This window comes from Ranitomeya imitator, chromosome 2, assembly GCF_032444005.1.
Source record: "Ranitomeya imitator isolate aRanImi1 chromosome 2, aRanImi1.pri, whole genome shotgun sequence".
NCBI lineage: Eukaryota > Metazoa > Chordata > Amphibia > Anura > Dendrobatidae > Ranitomeya > Ranitomeya imitator.
Window position 1 is genome coordinate 558,955,575 of NC_091283.1, and position 16,724 is coordinate 558,972,298.

Genomic DNA, 16,724 nt, shown 5'->3' on the forward strand with positions numbered 1-16,724 from the left:
TAGCCAGGTGTACGCTTCCCGGCTTCAGAGGCGCACTGCGCATGAAAAGATGTTCAGAAGACCTGTATTCTGAAGTGGCGGTCATGCGCAGTGTGACTCTGCCAAAATGAGTGACGCGCATGCGCGACATTTGTGTGAGCTAGCATTGAGGCCGCCTCGTGCAAATTACATTATCCCACATGGCCGTGATAACATGGAAAGAGGGCCGACTAGTCTAGGGAAACAAACGCCCCATCGACTAGTCAAAGCACTAATTAGCATAGGAAAAGGGGACATTATAAAGACTTTTTTTAAACTATTAATTAAACTAAATAACATTATACAGGGCTGGCTAGGCAGGGAATTTATTAGGGAGAATTCTGCTGGGTTGGAGAACCTGACAGGTTCCCTTTAAACAGGTTGGTGCTGTTTTCAGTTTGTAATTTATACACATTTTTATAGAAGACCTGTCATCAGGTCAGATGTGGCCAGTTTTTGCTGTTATTTTATTACTGCTTCTCCCCTCAGGATGTTTGTTTTATTTTTTTTAAACTCTGCCTTATGGTTCCAAAGATACGGCCTTTTTAATGCTAGCTTTTGTGGTCTTTACCAAGGGGCTGTTGCTTACAGTGTCATAATGCAGAGCAGGCTAAAGACACGACCTCACAAAATCCTTGGGAAAAACATAAACATTAGCCCTCGTTAATATCTCCATATCTCTAGAACTGTATGGTAATTTTAAAAAAAACAAACATTGAATACTGTGAGCGGCAGGAACAAATTGAGGGCACAAACTGTCCACTTTTTCACCTGGTGACCGGTCCTCTTTAAGTTGACCATACAGTTGGCACACAAGTGTTTAACATCTCATAACTCACAATAACTTGCCGCCAAATCTGTATATCGGTAGTCTTTCAGTAGGGCAGGGGAGACGAGCAACGGCCAGATTGATTTACTGCCACGTTTCAGGCGAAAATGAAAATAAGGATCAGACAGGTAGAATTCACACTGCCCTGAGCACAGGTAGCAAAGGATGTTACATTGTCAGCAGACACTGCACACACACATTTTTAGGCTATATTCACACTTTGCGGTTTTTACCGCGGAACCGCCGCGATTTTGATGCTGCGGGTCCGCAGCAGTTTCCATAGCGTTTACAGTAACATGTAAACCCTATGGAAACCGCAAACCGCTGTGCACATCCTGCGGGAAAAACCGTGCGGGAACGCAGCGGTTTACAACCCGCAGCATGTCACTTCTTTGTGCAGAATCGCTGCGATTCTGCACCCATAGGAATGCATTGAACCGCTTACTTCCCGCATGGGGCTGTGCCAACGTTGCGGGAAGTAAGCGGATAATGTGCGGTTCCTACCCGGGGTGGAGGAGAGGAGACTCTCCTCCAGGCCCTGGGAACCATATTTGGGGTTAAAAAATAAAAAATCATGTTATACTCACCCTCTGAAGTCTTCAGCGCTGCACGCGGCCGTCCGGTCAGAGTTGCTGTGCGACCAGGACCTGCGGTGACGTCGCGGTCACATGACCGTGACGTCACGAAGGGTCCTTCTCGCACAGCATCTTTGGAACCGGACCGCCGGGTGCAGTGTTGAGGAGATCGGGACGTCAGAGGGTGAGTATAACCAATTTTTATTATTTTTAACATTACCATTGATACTGCATATTGCTGCATATGCAGCATCAATAGTATAGGCGGAAACCCGCAGCGGAAAACGCGGAACAAACCGCGATAAATCTGCAGGGAGAACCGCAGTTGTTTTGCCCTGCAGATTTATCAAATCCGCTGCGGGAGAACCCGCAGAAGGACAACGCAAAGTGTGAACATAGCCTTAATGTCTGGTAAAGTTTTATGGTTTTCATCAGTAATCTAAAACGGAGTTGTTATTTTTAGCAATTTTTAATTCTTGCTTTTTTTTCTTCTAGGAACAGTCAGAGTTGGAGAAAAAAGATCCCCAGGAGCTAGTGGGTAAGTGTTATAAATAGCTATAAACCCTTTAACAAGTCACAGATCTCATAGGCTGCCAGCTGTGGAAAGACCCCATCAAACCACTGCCCAAACGTGATCTGCCCGGACTCCAATGTGTGAACCTGGCATCTTTCCGGTTTAGACTAGAGCTGGGCTTTATTGCAGCACATATTCGTGTACGAGTAGTTGTGTAACACTATGCAAGGTTATTGCTAGGAAATACAGATTTCGGCTTGGCTCTAGTAATTTCATGTTGGCGTCAGGCCTTATTCTAGCTACACTATACGATGAGGCACCACGGATATGACAGTACTAGGGCGTGTTCTGACCCCACCACACCCAGCAGGCTCTCAGGAATGTCCAGGCCGCAGGGCACATTTATTGTATGAGCGTTGTGTGTTCTATAGGGGTGTTCCTATACTGACATTACTATTTCTCCAGTCTAACCCTATTCATATTCAGAGGCTTCTCAACATTCATTGAAGAACTACATATATGTAACCTTACAAATCGGAATGCCAGCCAGTGAGACCACATGCCCTGAGCCCTTCTTACATTGTGAACCAGCCCTTGCCACTTGTGTCCTGCGGAACATAAAGCAGCCACTGCCCAGTCAGTTTTGTTCTTTCCACTGCCGAATTCTTGGCTTTTACAGAAAGAGTGTGTGCCTTTGTTCTGTCGCTGGCAGCCTATCTGCTGCACACCCCATGCCCTTTAGGGTGCCCAACAATTTAAGGCTTTTCCTTGCCCTTTGCTTTTGTTTTTATGCCCCCTCAGACACTGTTCTTTTGTGGTGTTCGGGAAGGGAAGGGCTATGTTCTGGATGGAACCTGTTGAATTAGCTGTGCTAATTGGGCTTAGTGACGGTCCTTTTGCAAGACTGCCAGATAGGTTTTTAAGCTTCTGCACTGCAGACATGATGGCACTTAGTGAGTTAATTGTATAAGTATTGCGCTGATTGTGGTGGCTGTAGAGCAGATTGCATTGTGGAGATGCAATACCTGCTGAATAACTTTCAAGACATTATGTGCCACACAGAGGGCAATTGTTCTCTTGCATTGGAAAAGGGGGTGGTGGGTGCAAAAGCCATCAGAGCAGCCAGCAGCAGTAAGAATAAGTGGTGGCGTGTCTGCCTGCCCTCCCCCCACAACTTAACAGCAGAATTAATCCAACGATTTGGCAGCACTAAAATGTCATGTTTGTTACCCAGCATGTGTTAACTCCTTTGTATCCATATCTCATAGTAAAAGAAAGGATGTGTGGGTTCATGTCACTCTTTGATATTTCTTTGTGTTTTTCTGCTCAGCATCCTTCTCAGAGAGAGTACGAAACATGTCTCCAGATGACATCAGAATTCCTCCTGAACCTCCGGGCCGCTGTTCTAATAACCTGCAGGTAACATGAAGGGACAAAGTCACAGCCCCTACATTAAGAACATGTACATTTGTACCGTAAATCCAGCACTTTGTGAATATACCGTAATACTGTTGGTCTGTAGGAGCCGTGTATGCCTGTGAGGAATGCAGAATGTAGGTGTGAAATGTTATGGAGGACAGAGACTGCACATCTGTCAAACCCACAGAGCTGTTCAGGCATGTCCTCCATATCATCCATACAAACTAGCAAAGGACGGCTTCCCAATGGTCTGGGAGTTTTAGGCACTGACACTACATGTGCTTACTCTAAATTCTGTGTAAATACGACCATTGCTCATAAGCTTTTGGGACACTCAATAAATATTAGATGATTAACCACTGACAAAGGTAGTTGTTTGGCCGGTGTCTATCTAATGTGTATAGCAACCTGTATCACATCCTGCCACTATTCAAATTTTTTTTCTTCTCTTTGGTCCACATTCTCAATCAAATAGTTTCCAGTGCTTTTCAGTTCTTACCCTCTGCATAGTTATAGTAAATTATTATAATTAAGGCTATGTGCACACGTTCAGGAATTCATGCAGAAAATTCCTGTGAAAATCCGGACATTTCTGCCAGATTTCCGCAAGAAAACCGCATGCGTTTTTTGCGCATTTTTTTGCGCGGTTTTTCCCAGAGATTTCCCAATGCATTAGACAGTGGGAAAACCGCGAAAAAAACGCAAAATTAAAGAGCAGGTTCATTATTTTTCCGCAATGCGTTTTTCATGCGGAAAAACGCACATCATGTGCACAGAAATTGCGGATTTCATTAAAAATGATAGGATGCTTAATGTATGCAGATTATTTGCGGTTTTTATAGCGCAAAAACGCTAAAAAACCGCAAATAATCTGCAACGTGTGCACATAGCCTAAAGGTCTATCTTTTTTGTCTAGAGCTCTTATACAGACACTAGATGGTGGCCTGATGCGTTAGAATATGTGTGTAGTTTATTTATGAAGATTTCAGAATAATGCAATGAATACACAGGATTTGACTGGCCGGGCACTACCAATTAGCGAAGCGTGGTTCAAATCCCTCGCCGCAACCAGTCAGTGAAGCCAGGGCCAGCTGCAGGTTTTTGAGGGCCCCGGGCGAAAGAGTCTCATAGCCCACGTAGCATATAACACAGCTCACATAGTATATAGCCCAGCCACGTAGTATATAGCCCAGCCACATAGTATATAGCACAGCCCACGTAGTATATAGCACAGCCCACATAGTGTAGAGCACAGTGACGTAGTATGTAACACAGCCCACGTAGTATATAGCAATGTGGGCACCATATCGCCGTTAAAAAAAAAAAAGTTAAAATATAAAAGTTATATACTCACCTTCCGGCAGCCCCCGGATCCAGCCCAGGCCTTTAGCGATGCTCCTCGCGACGCTCCGTTCCCAGTTATGCCTTGCGGCAATAACCCATGATGATGTAGCTGTCTCACGAGACCGCTACGTCATCATCTCGCGATACCGCACGTCATCACGGGTCGTTGCCGCATTGCATTCTTGGGAGCGTCGCGAGGAGCGGGAAAGGCTGCCGCAGATGCCGGAAGGTGAGAATATAATGATTTTTTTTATTATTATTTTTAACATTATATGTTGGTCCGTTGTTGCTGACTGGAGGGGAGTATGGAGGGGGCACTGACTGGAGGGGAGTAGGGAGGGGCCAATTTGCGGCCAGACTGTGCCTGTCGCTGATTGGTCGCACCCAGCCGGCAGGGTTTCCGTGACCGAGCAACAGACAGACAAACAGACGGAAGTGGACCTTAGACGATTAAATGTATACTAGATGGTGGCCCGATTCTAAAGCATCGGGTATTCTAGAACAGGGGTCCCCAACTCCAGTCCTCAAGGCCCACCAACATGTCATGTTTTCAGGATTTCCTTAGTCTTGCCCAGGTAATAATTGCATCACCTGTGCAATGCAAAGGAAATCCTGAAAACATGACCTGTTGGTGGGCCTTGAGGACTGGAGTTGGGGACCCCTGTTCTAGAATATGCATGTCCACGTAGTATATTGGCCAGTCACGTAGTATATTGCCCAGTCAAGTAGTATATTGCCCAGCCACGTAGTATATTGCCCAGCTATGTAGTATATTGCCCAGCCCATGTAGTATATTTCCCAGCCCACGTAATATATTGCCCAGCCACGTAGTATATTGCCCAGTCACGTAGTATATTGCCCAGCTATGTAGTATATTGCAAAGCCCACGTAGTATATTTCCCAGCCCACGTAGTATATTGCCCAGTCACGTAGTATATTGCCCAGTTACGTAGTATATTGCCCAGCCATGTAGTATATTGCCCAGCCACATAGTATATAGCAGAGCCACATAGTACGGTGTATTGCCCAGCCACGTAGTATATTGCCCAGTCACGTAGTATATTGCCCAGCCACGTAGTATATTGCCCAGCCACATAGTATATAGCAGAGCCACGTAGTATATTGCCCAGTCACGTAGTATATTGCCCAGCCTACGTAGTATATTGCCCAGCCCACGTAGTATATAGCAAAGCCACGTAGTATATGCCCACGTAGTATATTGCCCAGGCACGTAGTATATTGCCTAGCCACATAGTATATTGCACAGCGACGGAATATACAGCACAGAGCCAAGTAGTATAGAGACTTAAAAAAAAAAAAAAAAAACGTATACTCACCTTCCGAAGGCCCGTTGAAGTCCTGCTATACTCACCATCCGCCGCCTTTCCCGCTCCTCGCCACGCTCCCAGGACCGCTCCATTGCAAGCGGCAGCTTCCGGTCCCAGGGCTGGTATGAGCAGGACCTGTGATGACGTCGCGGTCACATGACCGTGACGTCACGGCAGGTCCTTGTCGCACACCAGCCCTGGGACCGGAAGCTGCCGCTTGCAATGGAGCGGTCCCGGGAGGGTCGCAAGGAGTGGGAAAGGCGGCGGATGGTGAGTATAGCAGGTTTTTTTTTGTTTGTTTTTTTTTATTATTTTTAACATGACCTATTTTTACTATTGATCCTGCATATGCAGCATCAATAGTAAATAGTTGGGGACACACAGGGTTAATAGCAGCGGTAACGGAGTGCGTTACACCGCGGGCCGTTACCGCTGCCATTAACCCTGTGTGAGCGGTGAGTGGAGGGGATTATGAAGCGGGCGCCGGGCAGTGAGTGTAGGGGAGGGACTAATCGGACTGTGGCCGTCGCTGATTGGTCGCGGCAGCCATGACAGGCAGCTGCCGAGACCAATCAGCGAATGAATAACCGTGACAGAAGGACAGACAGACGGAAGTGACCCTTAGGCAATTATATAGTAGATAGATGTCTATTTCCATAGTAACAGACTACATAAACATTGTGTAGTCTGATCCTGCAGTTATTCCATAATCCATTTTTTTTCTATTTCTTAACCTCAAGTGTCTCTGGTCTTTGTAGCTTATAGACATGGCTTAACTTAATTAAGACTATTAGCAAAATTGTTCATTTTATGCACTGTAATTTTTTAACAGTTTGGTTGTGAAGGTGGACCTACCATTTAATGTGTGTGTCTTCCAGATTTCACTATGTTTAGGTCTGGATAACATTTTTATTTGCAGACTATATCTATTTCTGTAACCAAAAAAGCAGATTTCTAGCGAAAGTTCTTGGTTACACATGTATTGGTTTAGTTTTAGCTCATGTCCTTTTTGTCTGTGTCCGTCTTTCTTGTTCCTTTGCAGTACAGGTTTCGCCAGCATTATTATTGACACACTCTTAATCCATATAGACAACTATGAATCTATTAATGAATACCTAGTTTGGGATGCTCCAATTGATGCATTGATGTCCTTAGTATTTGGAATACATTGCTTTCTAATCAAATACAGTTTTATTATTTTTATAATAAAAATGGAATGGGGGTCTGATACAGAAAGATTTGGAGTTAATCAAAAGACTACTTTAGAATTGTTAGATATACATCATTAAAAAGAAAAATTAATTTATTTTAACTCTTAATGCATTGCTTTCTAATGCACCCCTTTAATGCCTGTCATAATGATTGCACAGGTGAAAGTGGAAAGGCTATAGTACTTAAGATAAGGTTGAATCCAACCAATGACAACATCTGCATGGAGTTTGGATGTTCTCTGTGTTTGCTTGGAGTTTTTTCTTCAGTTTTTTTTAGTGGTATCCTATAAAGTAGGCAAATGTCTGTTTGTCATCAATCGATTACGAGCATTATATAACTTGTATGGTTCATGACCTATGTAGGGTATATTTATGCATATATTTTGATCCATCTCATTTTAGGAGAAAATTCTTAAAATGTATGAAAGAAAGGTGAAAGAAGGTACAGACATGAATCAACTTATTCAGAAGAAAAAGGAATTCAGAAACCCCAGGTGAGCAAAGCAGCAAGTAGTTCACTCAGCGGAAAGATTAATTCCGACTAAACAAAGAAGAAAAAGGACTATGCACATAGTGGGATCAACCTTATAAATTTTATTTTATTCCAACAATACACCTTACACACAGGCACAGAAAGGGAGAAACAAACATTTAAAAACATTTAAAAACTAAACGGACCTACCCACATCCCCCCATATGCAATAACAGGGATCCATATAACACCATATGACAAGTATGACAGTAATACAAAAGGGCACTTAAACAGCTAGGCAGATCAATATAATGACCAACACATATATTTAATACTCTATGCTGCCCACTTAGAGAACCCTCATAAAAAAAAAAAAGCGTTATACGAGGTAAGGACCCAAAATGCAAAAGGATACTCCCCTAGTCACACAGCAAACCTGTGATCAATAAACGTACTGTCCTAGGCAAAGGTCAGGTGCTGAGTCAGTAAAATGCCTGATGCATCTAACTTGCCATATAACCCTAGTACTAACACCCCATATAATACTTTACCAAAATGTGGCACCGATTTTTCAGTTCCTAAAGGGTAAATACCCCATTGATATCAGTGGCAGGATGTGCCCTCGAGCAAAGTATAAAAAGCAGCAAACACACATAAATATGTGCACCTAGGTGAGGTCAGGGTGGACAGAAAGATGAAGCCAAGACCGGGGAGATCCAAAAGAAAGGGGGGATGGAGGCCCCACGCGTATCGACGCTGCTGGAGCGTCTTCGTCAGGGGAAGGTACCGTTGTGCGCATGTCCGGAATCTCCTCTCCAGTGCCTGGCGTCTCAGGGGTCTTTTGAATAACGCCGGCAGCCTCACAGGTGACGCATATCTTGGTATATTAGGTTTTACATATAAAAGGCAGGACTGGGAGGTTATCTTCACTACCTATGTGGGTAAGTCCGTTTAGTTTTTAAATGTTTTTAAATGTTTGTTTCTCCCTTTCTGTGCCTGTGTGTAAGGTGTATTGTTGGAATAAAATAAAATTTATAAGGTTGATCCCACTATGTGCATAGTCCTTTTTCTTCTTTGTTTTCTCTGATACTTTTTATATGCACGTGGCTGATCCCTTTGGGATATATTGTGTGCGGTGCCCGCCTATTTGTGTCTTTGCAATAGATTAATTCCGACTACTTATTATTTCTAGACACTACGCTTCTGGTACAGACCAGCTACTGGGAGTCTATGCTCTTTACAGGAAATTATTATTTTATTTTACAGTATTTATGAAAAGCTGATCCAGTTTTGTTCCATTGATGAACTTGGCACTAATTATCCTAAGGTAAGTGAGAGAGGCCTAATGATGTGTGTTATTTTAAGGGACAAAACGTCTTAAAGAGAATCTGGGGTAGGGGCTGAGACACAGATTTCAGGAATGTGTCACTTATTAGACTGTGTGTTGTTGTTTGAATACAATGAATGTATTATCACTGCCTGGATTATATCCGGGATCTAATTAACCCCATCCACTTTGATAACCATTTCACTGTCAATAAAAAATTTACATAGAGAGCTTGGTGTGAGCGCAGGAGACGCTTTCTGAGCCCTGCCACGTAATACCTTTAAAAACTCTGATTGTGTCACAATTGCTTTACCCAGTAAATTAAGTGATACATCCTTGGAATCAGGGTCTCTTTTCCTACATTATACTGTTCTCACATGAGGTAGCAAAACCTGGTAACAGATTCCCTATTATAAAATAAATAAATGAGAACCTTTTTTCAGATTCCTGCTGCCTGAGCCATTGGAAGGGTGAATCGGCATCTGTCTTCGTTATTGCATCCATGTCTGTTTTACATTGAGACGTTGCAGCTTTTAAGAGCTGACATATTTTGAGAAGCCAGCCGGGGAGTATTGTGTCTTTCTACCAGCCCCAATCCCATTGACTGACAGGTCTGTCCCTATACACATGAACTCATTCGTTAAGGAGATCGGGGAAGCGAGAAACAACCAGAGACCTGCCTCAGAAATATTCATCTGAGATACAATAGTCCCTAGCCGGCTTTGCAAAGTATGTTTTCTCTGAAACACCACAGCTAGTGATGGGCGAACCCGGACAGTAATGTCCCAGGTCCATACCGAAAACGTAGTGTCCGTGCACGAACCGCAAACACAGAATTCTCCAGGAAGTCCGTGTCACTGTTCTGGTTTGCCATCTATGTGACAGCTCGAGAAACACTAGCGACTCTGATCAGCTATAAGTTAGTTACCACCTGTCACAGAGCTGCAGTTACCATGCTGTCAGATGACAGCATGTAAGCCAGCAGCTGTGACCTGCGGTCAAAAGGTTACCGCCGATCACACACATTGGCCGATGAGGGAGTACTACTCTCATCGGCGTACGCCTGCTGTCGCAGATAACAGCGAGCACAGGCGAGGCTAATTATTATTATTATTATTATTTATTGTTATAGCGCCATTTATTCCATGGCGCTTTACATGTGAGGAGGGGTATACATAATAAAAACAAGTACAATAATCTTAAACAATACAAGTCATAACTGTACAGGAGGAATGAGGACCCTGCCCGCGAAGGCTCACAATCTACAAGGGATGGGTGAGAATACAGTAGGTGAGGGTAGAGATGGTCATGGCTAATAAGAGTATTCATCAGTCAGCGCCTGTGCTATAAATAAATAAGAAAAAACAAACAAAAAATGACATGGGGTCTCTATTCTTGATAACCAGCTCATCGAAACCGACAGCTGCGGGCTGCAACCCTCAGCTATCAGCTTTATCATGGCTGATTATCAAAAATAGAGGGGTCTTACACCATTTTTTTTTTAATTATTTAAACAAATTTTAAAAATCAGCATGAGGTCCCCCTCCCATTTTGACAACCAGCCAAGCTGAAGCTGACAACTGGGGGCTGGTATTCTCAGACTGGTAAGGGGCCATGAATGTGCCTCCCAGCCTAAAAATAGCAGTCCGCAGCCATCCCAGAGAAGGCACGTCAATTATATCCGCCAATTTGCCTGGCTCTTCCAAATTGTCCTGGTGCTGTGGTAAGTGGGATAATATTTGTGGGCTTTATGTTAGTGGTTTTATGGCCATTGACATCAAGCCCCAGGGGTTAGTAATGGAGCTGCGTTTATATTACTAACCCCATAGTTAGATTGTAAAAAGAAAACACAGCCAGAATAAAGTCCTTTATTTGAAATAAGAATAAAAAAGCTAAAGTTATATTCACTTTTACGCCTAATCCACTGAAGCCCATGCCACTTGTAAAAGACAGAAAATAATATACCACTGTATTACTCACCTGTCCAACGTGAAGATAATCCTCTGATGTACATGTCACTTGTAAAAGAGTAAAAAAAAAAAAAAAAAAGTAAACAACCATTTATCTCACCTCTCCAATGAGAACATAATCCATTTGTTCCTTGAGGAGTCTAGCTCTGCATCTAGTTGGCAGGTTGAACACTGGCATATGGCTGGGAATGTTTTTTTTTGTTTGCTTTTTTTAATCTTTGAAAGGGAAAATGGGCATTGGAGGATTATCTTCATGTTGGACAGGTGAGGGATATAGTAGTTTAATTATTTTAATTATTTTACATGGGACATGGGCTTCAGTGCATTAGGAGTCAGTCAAGGTATATAACTTTGCTTTTTTACTTTAAATTTAAAAAAAGGTGTCCGTATCTTTATTTCAATTAAATGACTTTATTCAGGGTGTTTTTTATTTACAATATTACTATGGGGTTAGCATTGTGGGCATCTTATAGACACCTCTCCATTACTAACCCCTGGGCTTGATGTCAGCTGCCAATACAAAGCTGACGTTAATTCCAATACTATTACCCCACTTGCCAACACACCAGGGCAAGTAGGAATAGCGAAGCTAAGTGCTGGATTTGGCAGATCTTATTGATGTTCCATGGCTGGGGGCTGATGTTGTTAGCCTGGGAATGGGCAAATATTCCTGGCCCCTTCCGTGGTTGTTACTATCAGTCCACAGCTGTCTGTTTAGCCTTTGCTGGTTTGAATTTATTTTCTGGCGTCCGCCCATAAAATAACCAGTAAAGGCTAAACAAACAGCTGCAAGCTGATATTAATAGCCTGGGAACCTTTCCTAGATAACGTCAACCCACAGCAGTCTGCTTTCCCTCAGCTCAAATTTACGGGGGACCCTGCGCCGTGTTTTTTTTAAATTTACATTCATTTTTTCATTAATTAACAAGTACAGTAAAATGCACACCCAAGGTAACATTAGTTCACAGCCTCCAGGTATTCAAGCAGCTGGAATCTTCAGTAAAATTAAAATGTCCCTCAAAGTTTCCAATCAGGTTTTAAGGCCTCGCAGCTGCCAGTAGACCTAGTGGCTGTGAACTCTGGTAACCAAAAGGTTACCTAAGTTGAAGCCAACGGGTCTCATGGTAGCTGCAGTGCCGGACTGTTTGATGCTGAGTGCTGGACCTGCGGGCGTTCATCAATCTGGCACTTGCAAAGCAAGCGAAACAGCTGCTATTAACTCAGGTAACCTTACTGTTCTTGTTAATAAATAAAAAAAATAATTAAAAAAAAACCGCATGTGGATTCCTCATAATTTTCGTATTCAGCAGTGGGAAAGCCAACGGCTGAGGCTGATGTTAATTTTCTGGGGAGTAGACAGTATCCATAAAGGTTCCCAGGTTATTAATATCCGCTCACAGCTATTTTCTTATCCTTTACTGGTTATCATAGGAGATACCCCCCCAAAAGGACATGGGGTTCCCCTATACTCAACAACCAGCAAAAACTAAGCAGACAGCTACAGGCTGATATTCATAGCCTAGGAAAGGGCCATGGAGATTGGCCCTCTCACAGACTTAAGACATCAGTTCTCAGCAGCCCCAGAAATGGCGCATCCATAATATGCACCAAATCTGGCACTTAGACTTGCCCTGTGGCAAGTAATATCCATGGCCTCTTACCAGTCAGAAAATACCAGCCCCCAGCTGGTATTTTAAAATAATTATATAAATAATTTTAAAAAAATGGTGTGGGACCCCTCTGTTCTTGATAATTAGCCATAATATGGCTGACAGCTGAGGGTTGAAGCTCACAGCTGTTGGTTTTGCCTGTGCTGGTTATCAAAAATAGAAGAGACCCCACTTCATTTTTTTTATTATTATTGATTTATAGCACAGGCTGATGAATAATCAGCCTTGCCTGCTGTCACTGTCATCAGTGACAGCAGGTTTACGCTGATGAGAATAGAACATTAACCTGTTTACCGCCGGTCACAGCTGCTGACTCACATGCTGTCATTTGTATGACAGCATCTTAACCGCAGCGCTCTGACCGGCGGTAACAATCTTACCACCAATCAGATCCTGTGTTTGCCGCGCTGTCATGCAGATGACAGTCTGGCAGACAATGGATGTTCAGGCCCACCCTTCATATGAATGGGGTCCGGGTTCGATTTTGGGTACTATTATGGCACCTGTACTAAACATTTTTTTAAATATTCGCCAAACATCCAGGACCCGAACATCCACGGGTTCACCCATCACTAACCACTGCGTCTCAAAATAAGGGCTCATACTAGCCTGCGAGAAACTCAGATGAGTCTCGCACGTCAATACCCGGCGCTGCTGCCGGCACTCAGGAGCGGAGCGTGCGGCTGCATGTATTCCTATGCGGCCGCACGCTCCAATCTGAGTGCTGGCAGCAGCGTCGGGTATTAACATGCGAGACCCATCTAACTTTCTCGAAGGTGAGTATGAGCCCTAAAGGTTACACTGCTGAAATAGTACAGCCAGGCTCTGATTCATGTTGCTCATGTGCCTATGGTTCAGGCAGCATAAGTGTGCGGACAGGTTACTTTTAACATAAAGGTTTGTAGCCTAATCACAGCCTCTTTTTAAATAAAACAGACTTGGCTATCAGCTGATCACCATTTCCACATCCCTGGTGAGCCACTGTTATCGCTTGGGAAATTTGCAGCCTGCCATGCATGTGATACAGTAATTTGAACACAAAATAAACGTTCCAATGACTGAACACACGTGTAATACATGACTACTGGCCTAGGGTCTTGAGCGGGGATCCCCCTTTATGACATATAAATGTATATATACCAAATGTAGAGGATGCAGGAGCACCATAAAGCCTCATCAGAAGGTTGCCAAGAAATGACCTATAAGTAACAATAGAGCATGACCCATAATAGTAATAGAGGATATGATTACCTGAGGGACCACGATGCCACCCACGCCAATGCGCGTTTCGGCCACGTGCCTTCTTCCGGGGGTAACCGGTGCTTTTGCATCCTCAACATTTGGTATATATACATTTATATCCCTATAAATCTTTTGCACAATGCACTGGCACTGTTTGAGCTGACTATTTACTAAATATTAACTATTGTTTGCCTGTTGGGTACTGCTTTGCCACCATTTTTGGTGAGTCTTTTGTCATCTCCCTGAGATCTCTATTGTCTTATTATCTGTTACGTTATTTTTGAGTTAATAAAATTGTTACTTTTATACTAATTTGGTTCTTTTGGTGCTCTTGCTCCTTACTTGGTTGTCTGACATATTGTTTCCAGCATTGTATCCCAAGAAACGAAGATAAAATAAAATCCAACTCACCGTAATTGCATCTTTAGGGTGTTCAGAGTTGGGAAGCGCCCTAAGGGTGCGCAGACACCTGAAACGAGTTGATGTGGGTCATGTGAATTTGTATGGCTGACTGTGTATGTCCTCCGAATTGCCTATGTGAATAAAAAATCAGAGTTCGAGGAGCTGGAGACTCTTCATTTTGCATTCCATTAAACTGTGTGTTGTTTTCTAAGCAACCTGACAGGTTTAGCTTTATTATCTATTCCAGGATATGTTTGATCCTCATGGGTGGGCAGAAGATTCCTATTACGAGGCGCTAGGTACGTGTTCACCATATAGTATAATACAAAATGCACTAAATGCTGGATTTAGCTTGGTAATCCACACCTCTGTTCTCATCACAATTGCTAGTGTTTGTCCAGCATTTACTTAAAGGGGTTGTCCGGGCTAAATATAATCTTGCCTTCATCCATTTTACCATGTGGTGAACTGTAAAACGGGGGGAAAAAATCCAAGTGCAGTGGGGGAAAAAAATCCACTTTATTATTTTTATTTTTTTTTGTGTTCCTTTTGCAGTAAAATGACAAAAGGTCTATAATTTACCCCTCCAATCCCCCACATGTGCACAGAGTATTTGACCATTTCTTTTTCTTCCTCATTTGCCGTCTTTGAAACTTTGTTTTGTTGCCAGTTTAATATCCAATTATGCTTGCTTAATAAGTGAGACCTCATCCGGTGCTAGAATTGCATTGGAATATATATACCTGCAGTAAAATCATGTTTATTTCCATGTCTTTCATTGTTTTTATTTTTCTATTGCAGCAAAAGCCCAAAAGATTGAAATGGACAAACTAGAAAAGGCAAAAAAAGAACGAACAAAGGTGAATCTGTCCAGATGGCTTGTGTGTGTAGTTTATGGAATTAAAGGCGCTGACTTGGTCTAGAGGGAATTCTGAGTTAATATTATTCAGGGCTTCATCTATTATCTGTAATATAGAATGGATACAAAAGACCCATTTATCTAATTTTGGACATCTCCTTTGAGAGAATGCTTTTATGTCTGTCTGCTATTCTTTGTAAAACTATACATGACACATTTGTGCCATATAAAACCTCTGCTCTGTTGAATTAATGAGCTCTGATAGATTTATAGTCCATAATTATAGTTCAACATTTAATTTTAATCCCCAACTACTTCTTACTTTCAGATTGAGTTTGTGACTGGAACTAAAAAAGGTACGACTACTAGTGCACCAACCGGAACAACAAGTACCACAACAACAGCGACAGCAGGTGAGTGCGTATTAGATGTTTCTACTAGTCATGAGCGCAGGTGCTTGTTACTCGAGTTTGCCGGAGGTGCTCGGGTACACCCCAAGTATCGCGCCTTTCAAGTGACATATTCATATCCTGTGCCTGCATGTTTTGTGGCTGTCTAACAACCACGAAACATGCGAGCGCAGGGACTCGACTCGAACACATCACTCGAGCACCTGCAAAACTCTGTGCATACCCGAGCACCTCAGGCAAACTCGAGTATTGAGCACTTGCGCTCATCACTGGTTTCTACCTTTGCATGGAACTATAGAGGAAAAAATGCTTGACCATCTTAATCTTATAATATATCTACAGATGCACAAAAGAGGAAGAGCAAGTGGGACTCCGCTATACCAATGACTACCATTACCCAGCCCACCATCCTCACCACCACCACCACATTGCCGTCTGTTGTCACAGTAACCACTAGCGCAAGTGGCTCAAAGACTACCGTCATCTCCGCTGTAGGTACTATCGTCAAGAAGGCTAAGCAGTGATCCTACTAGCTGGGCTCCAGTAATAAACTCATATTTTCCTGACTCTGAACTGCTCAATATTCACAAAACAAAGTTTGTTGGATGTGAATCTTTGTTTCAGCAGCTCTAGAAGATTTCTTACAACCTGGTAGAGGGACAATGAGTGGGAAGACTATTTTCCTTTCCACTAACACCTCAGAAGCTTGGATCCTCTGTTGTAAAATCAATGTACAGTTTGTGAATTACCTGATCGTTCTCAGATATATAGAAGTTTGTTTCAGCTTTTTATTTCAATTAAGTATTAAATTCTTAAGTGTTTTCTATTACAGCTCCTATGTTTGGAAATAGTTTTTTTTTTTTTTTACTTTTTACCTTCCATGTGCTTCTATCCAATAACATCACACAGCAGGACACATGAAACTATTTGGCTGGTCACAGTTTTCAGGATCCCCGGTAACTGGCTGATTGCTCTGGAGTCTGCATTTTGAACGGGGTTGTCTCTGATTGGTCTATCCCTTTAAGGGTTTTTTTTTTTTTTGTGACTTAGCAAGGTGCTTGGAAATTCACTCCCTATCTTTAGAATGGGACTTGCTTTTGGTGATCATAATAATAATAATCTTTATTTTTATAT

The 16,724-nt window shown here is 42.8% G+C and overlaps 1 protein-coding gene across 2 annotated transcripts in view; it reads left to right on the forward strand.

The window, feature by feature from the left end:
- SAP30BP (SAP30 binding protein) overlaps window positions 1–16,421 on the forward strand; it is a 95,820-nt gene extending 79,399 nt beyond the window's left edge. For both annotated transcript variants that reach the window (XM_069752036.1, XM_069752037.1), the window contains 8 exons: window positions 1,918–1,960; window positions 3,267–3,355; window positions 7,641–7,732; window positions 8,977–9,037; window positions 14,569–14,620; window positions 15,123–15,181; window positions 15,509–15,593; window positions 15,933–16,421. In XM_069752036.1, coding sequence (XP_069608137.1) covers window positions 1,918–1,960; window positions 3,267–3,355; window positions 7,641–7,732; window positions 8,977–9,037; window positions 14,569–14,620; window positions 15,123–15,181; window positions 15,509–15,593; window positions 15,933–16,114 — 663 coding nt within the window. In that variant the 3' untranslated portion in view covers window positions 16,115–16,421. The remainder of the gene's footprint in view (window positions 1–1,917; window positions 1,961–3,266; window positions 3,356–7,640; window positions 7,733–8,976; window positions 9,038–14,568; window positions 14,621–15,122; window positions 15,182–15,508; window positions 15,594–15,932) is intronic.
- The last annotated feature ends 303 nt before the right edge of the window (window positions 16,422–16,724 follow it).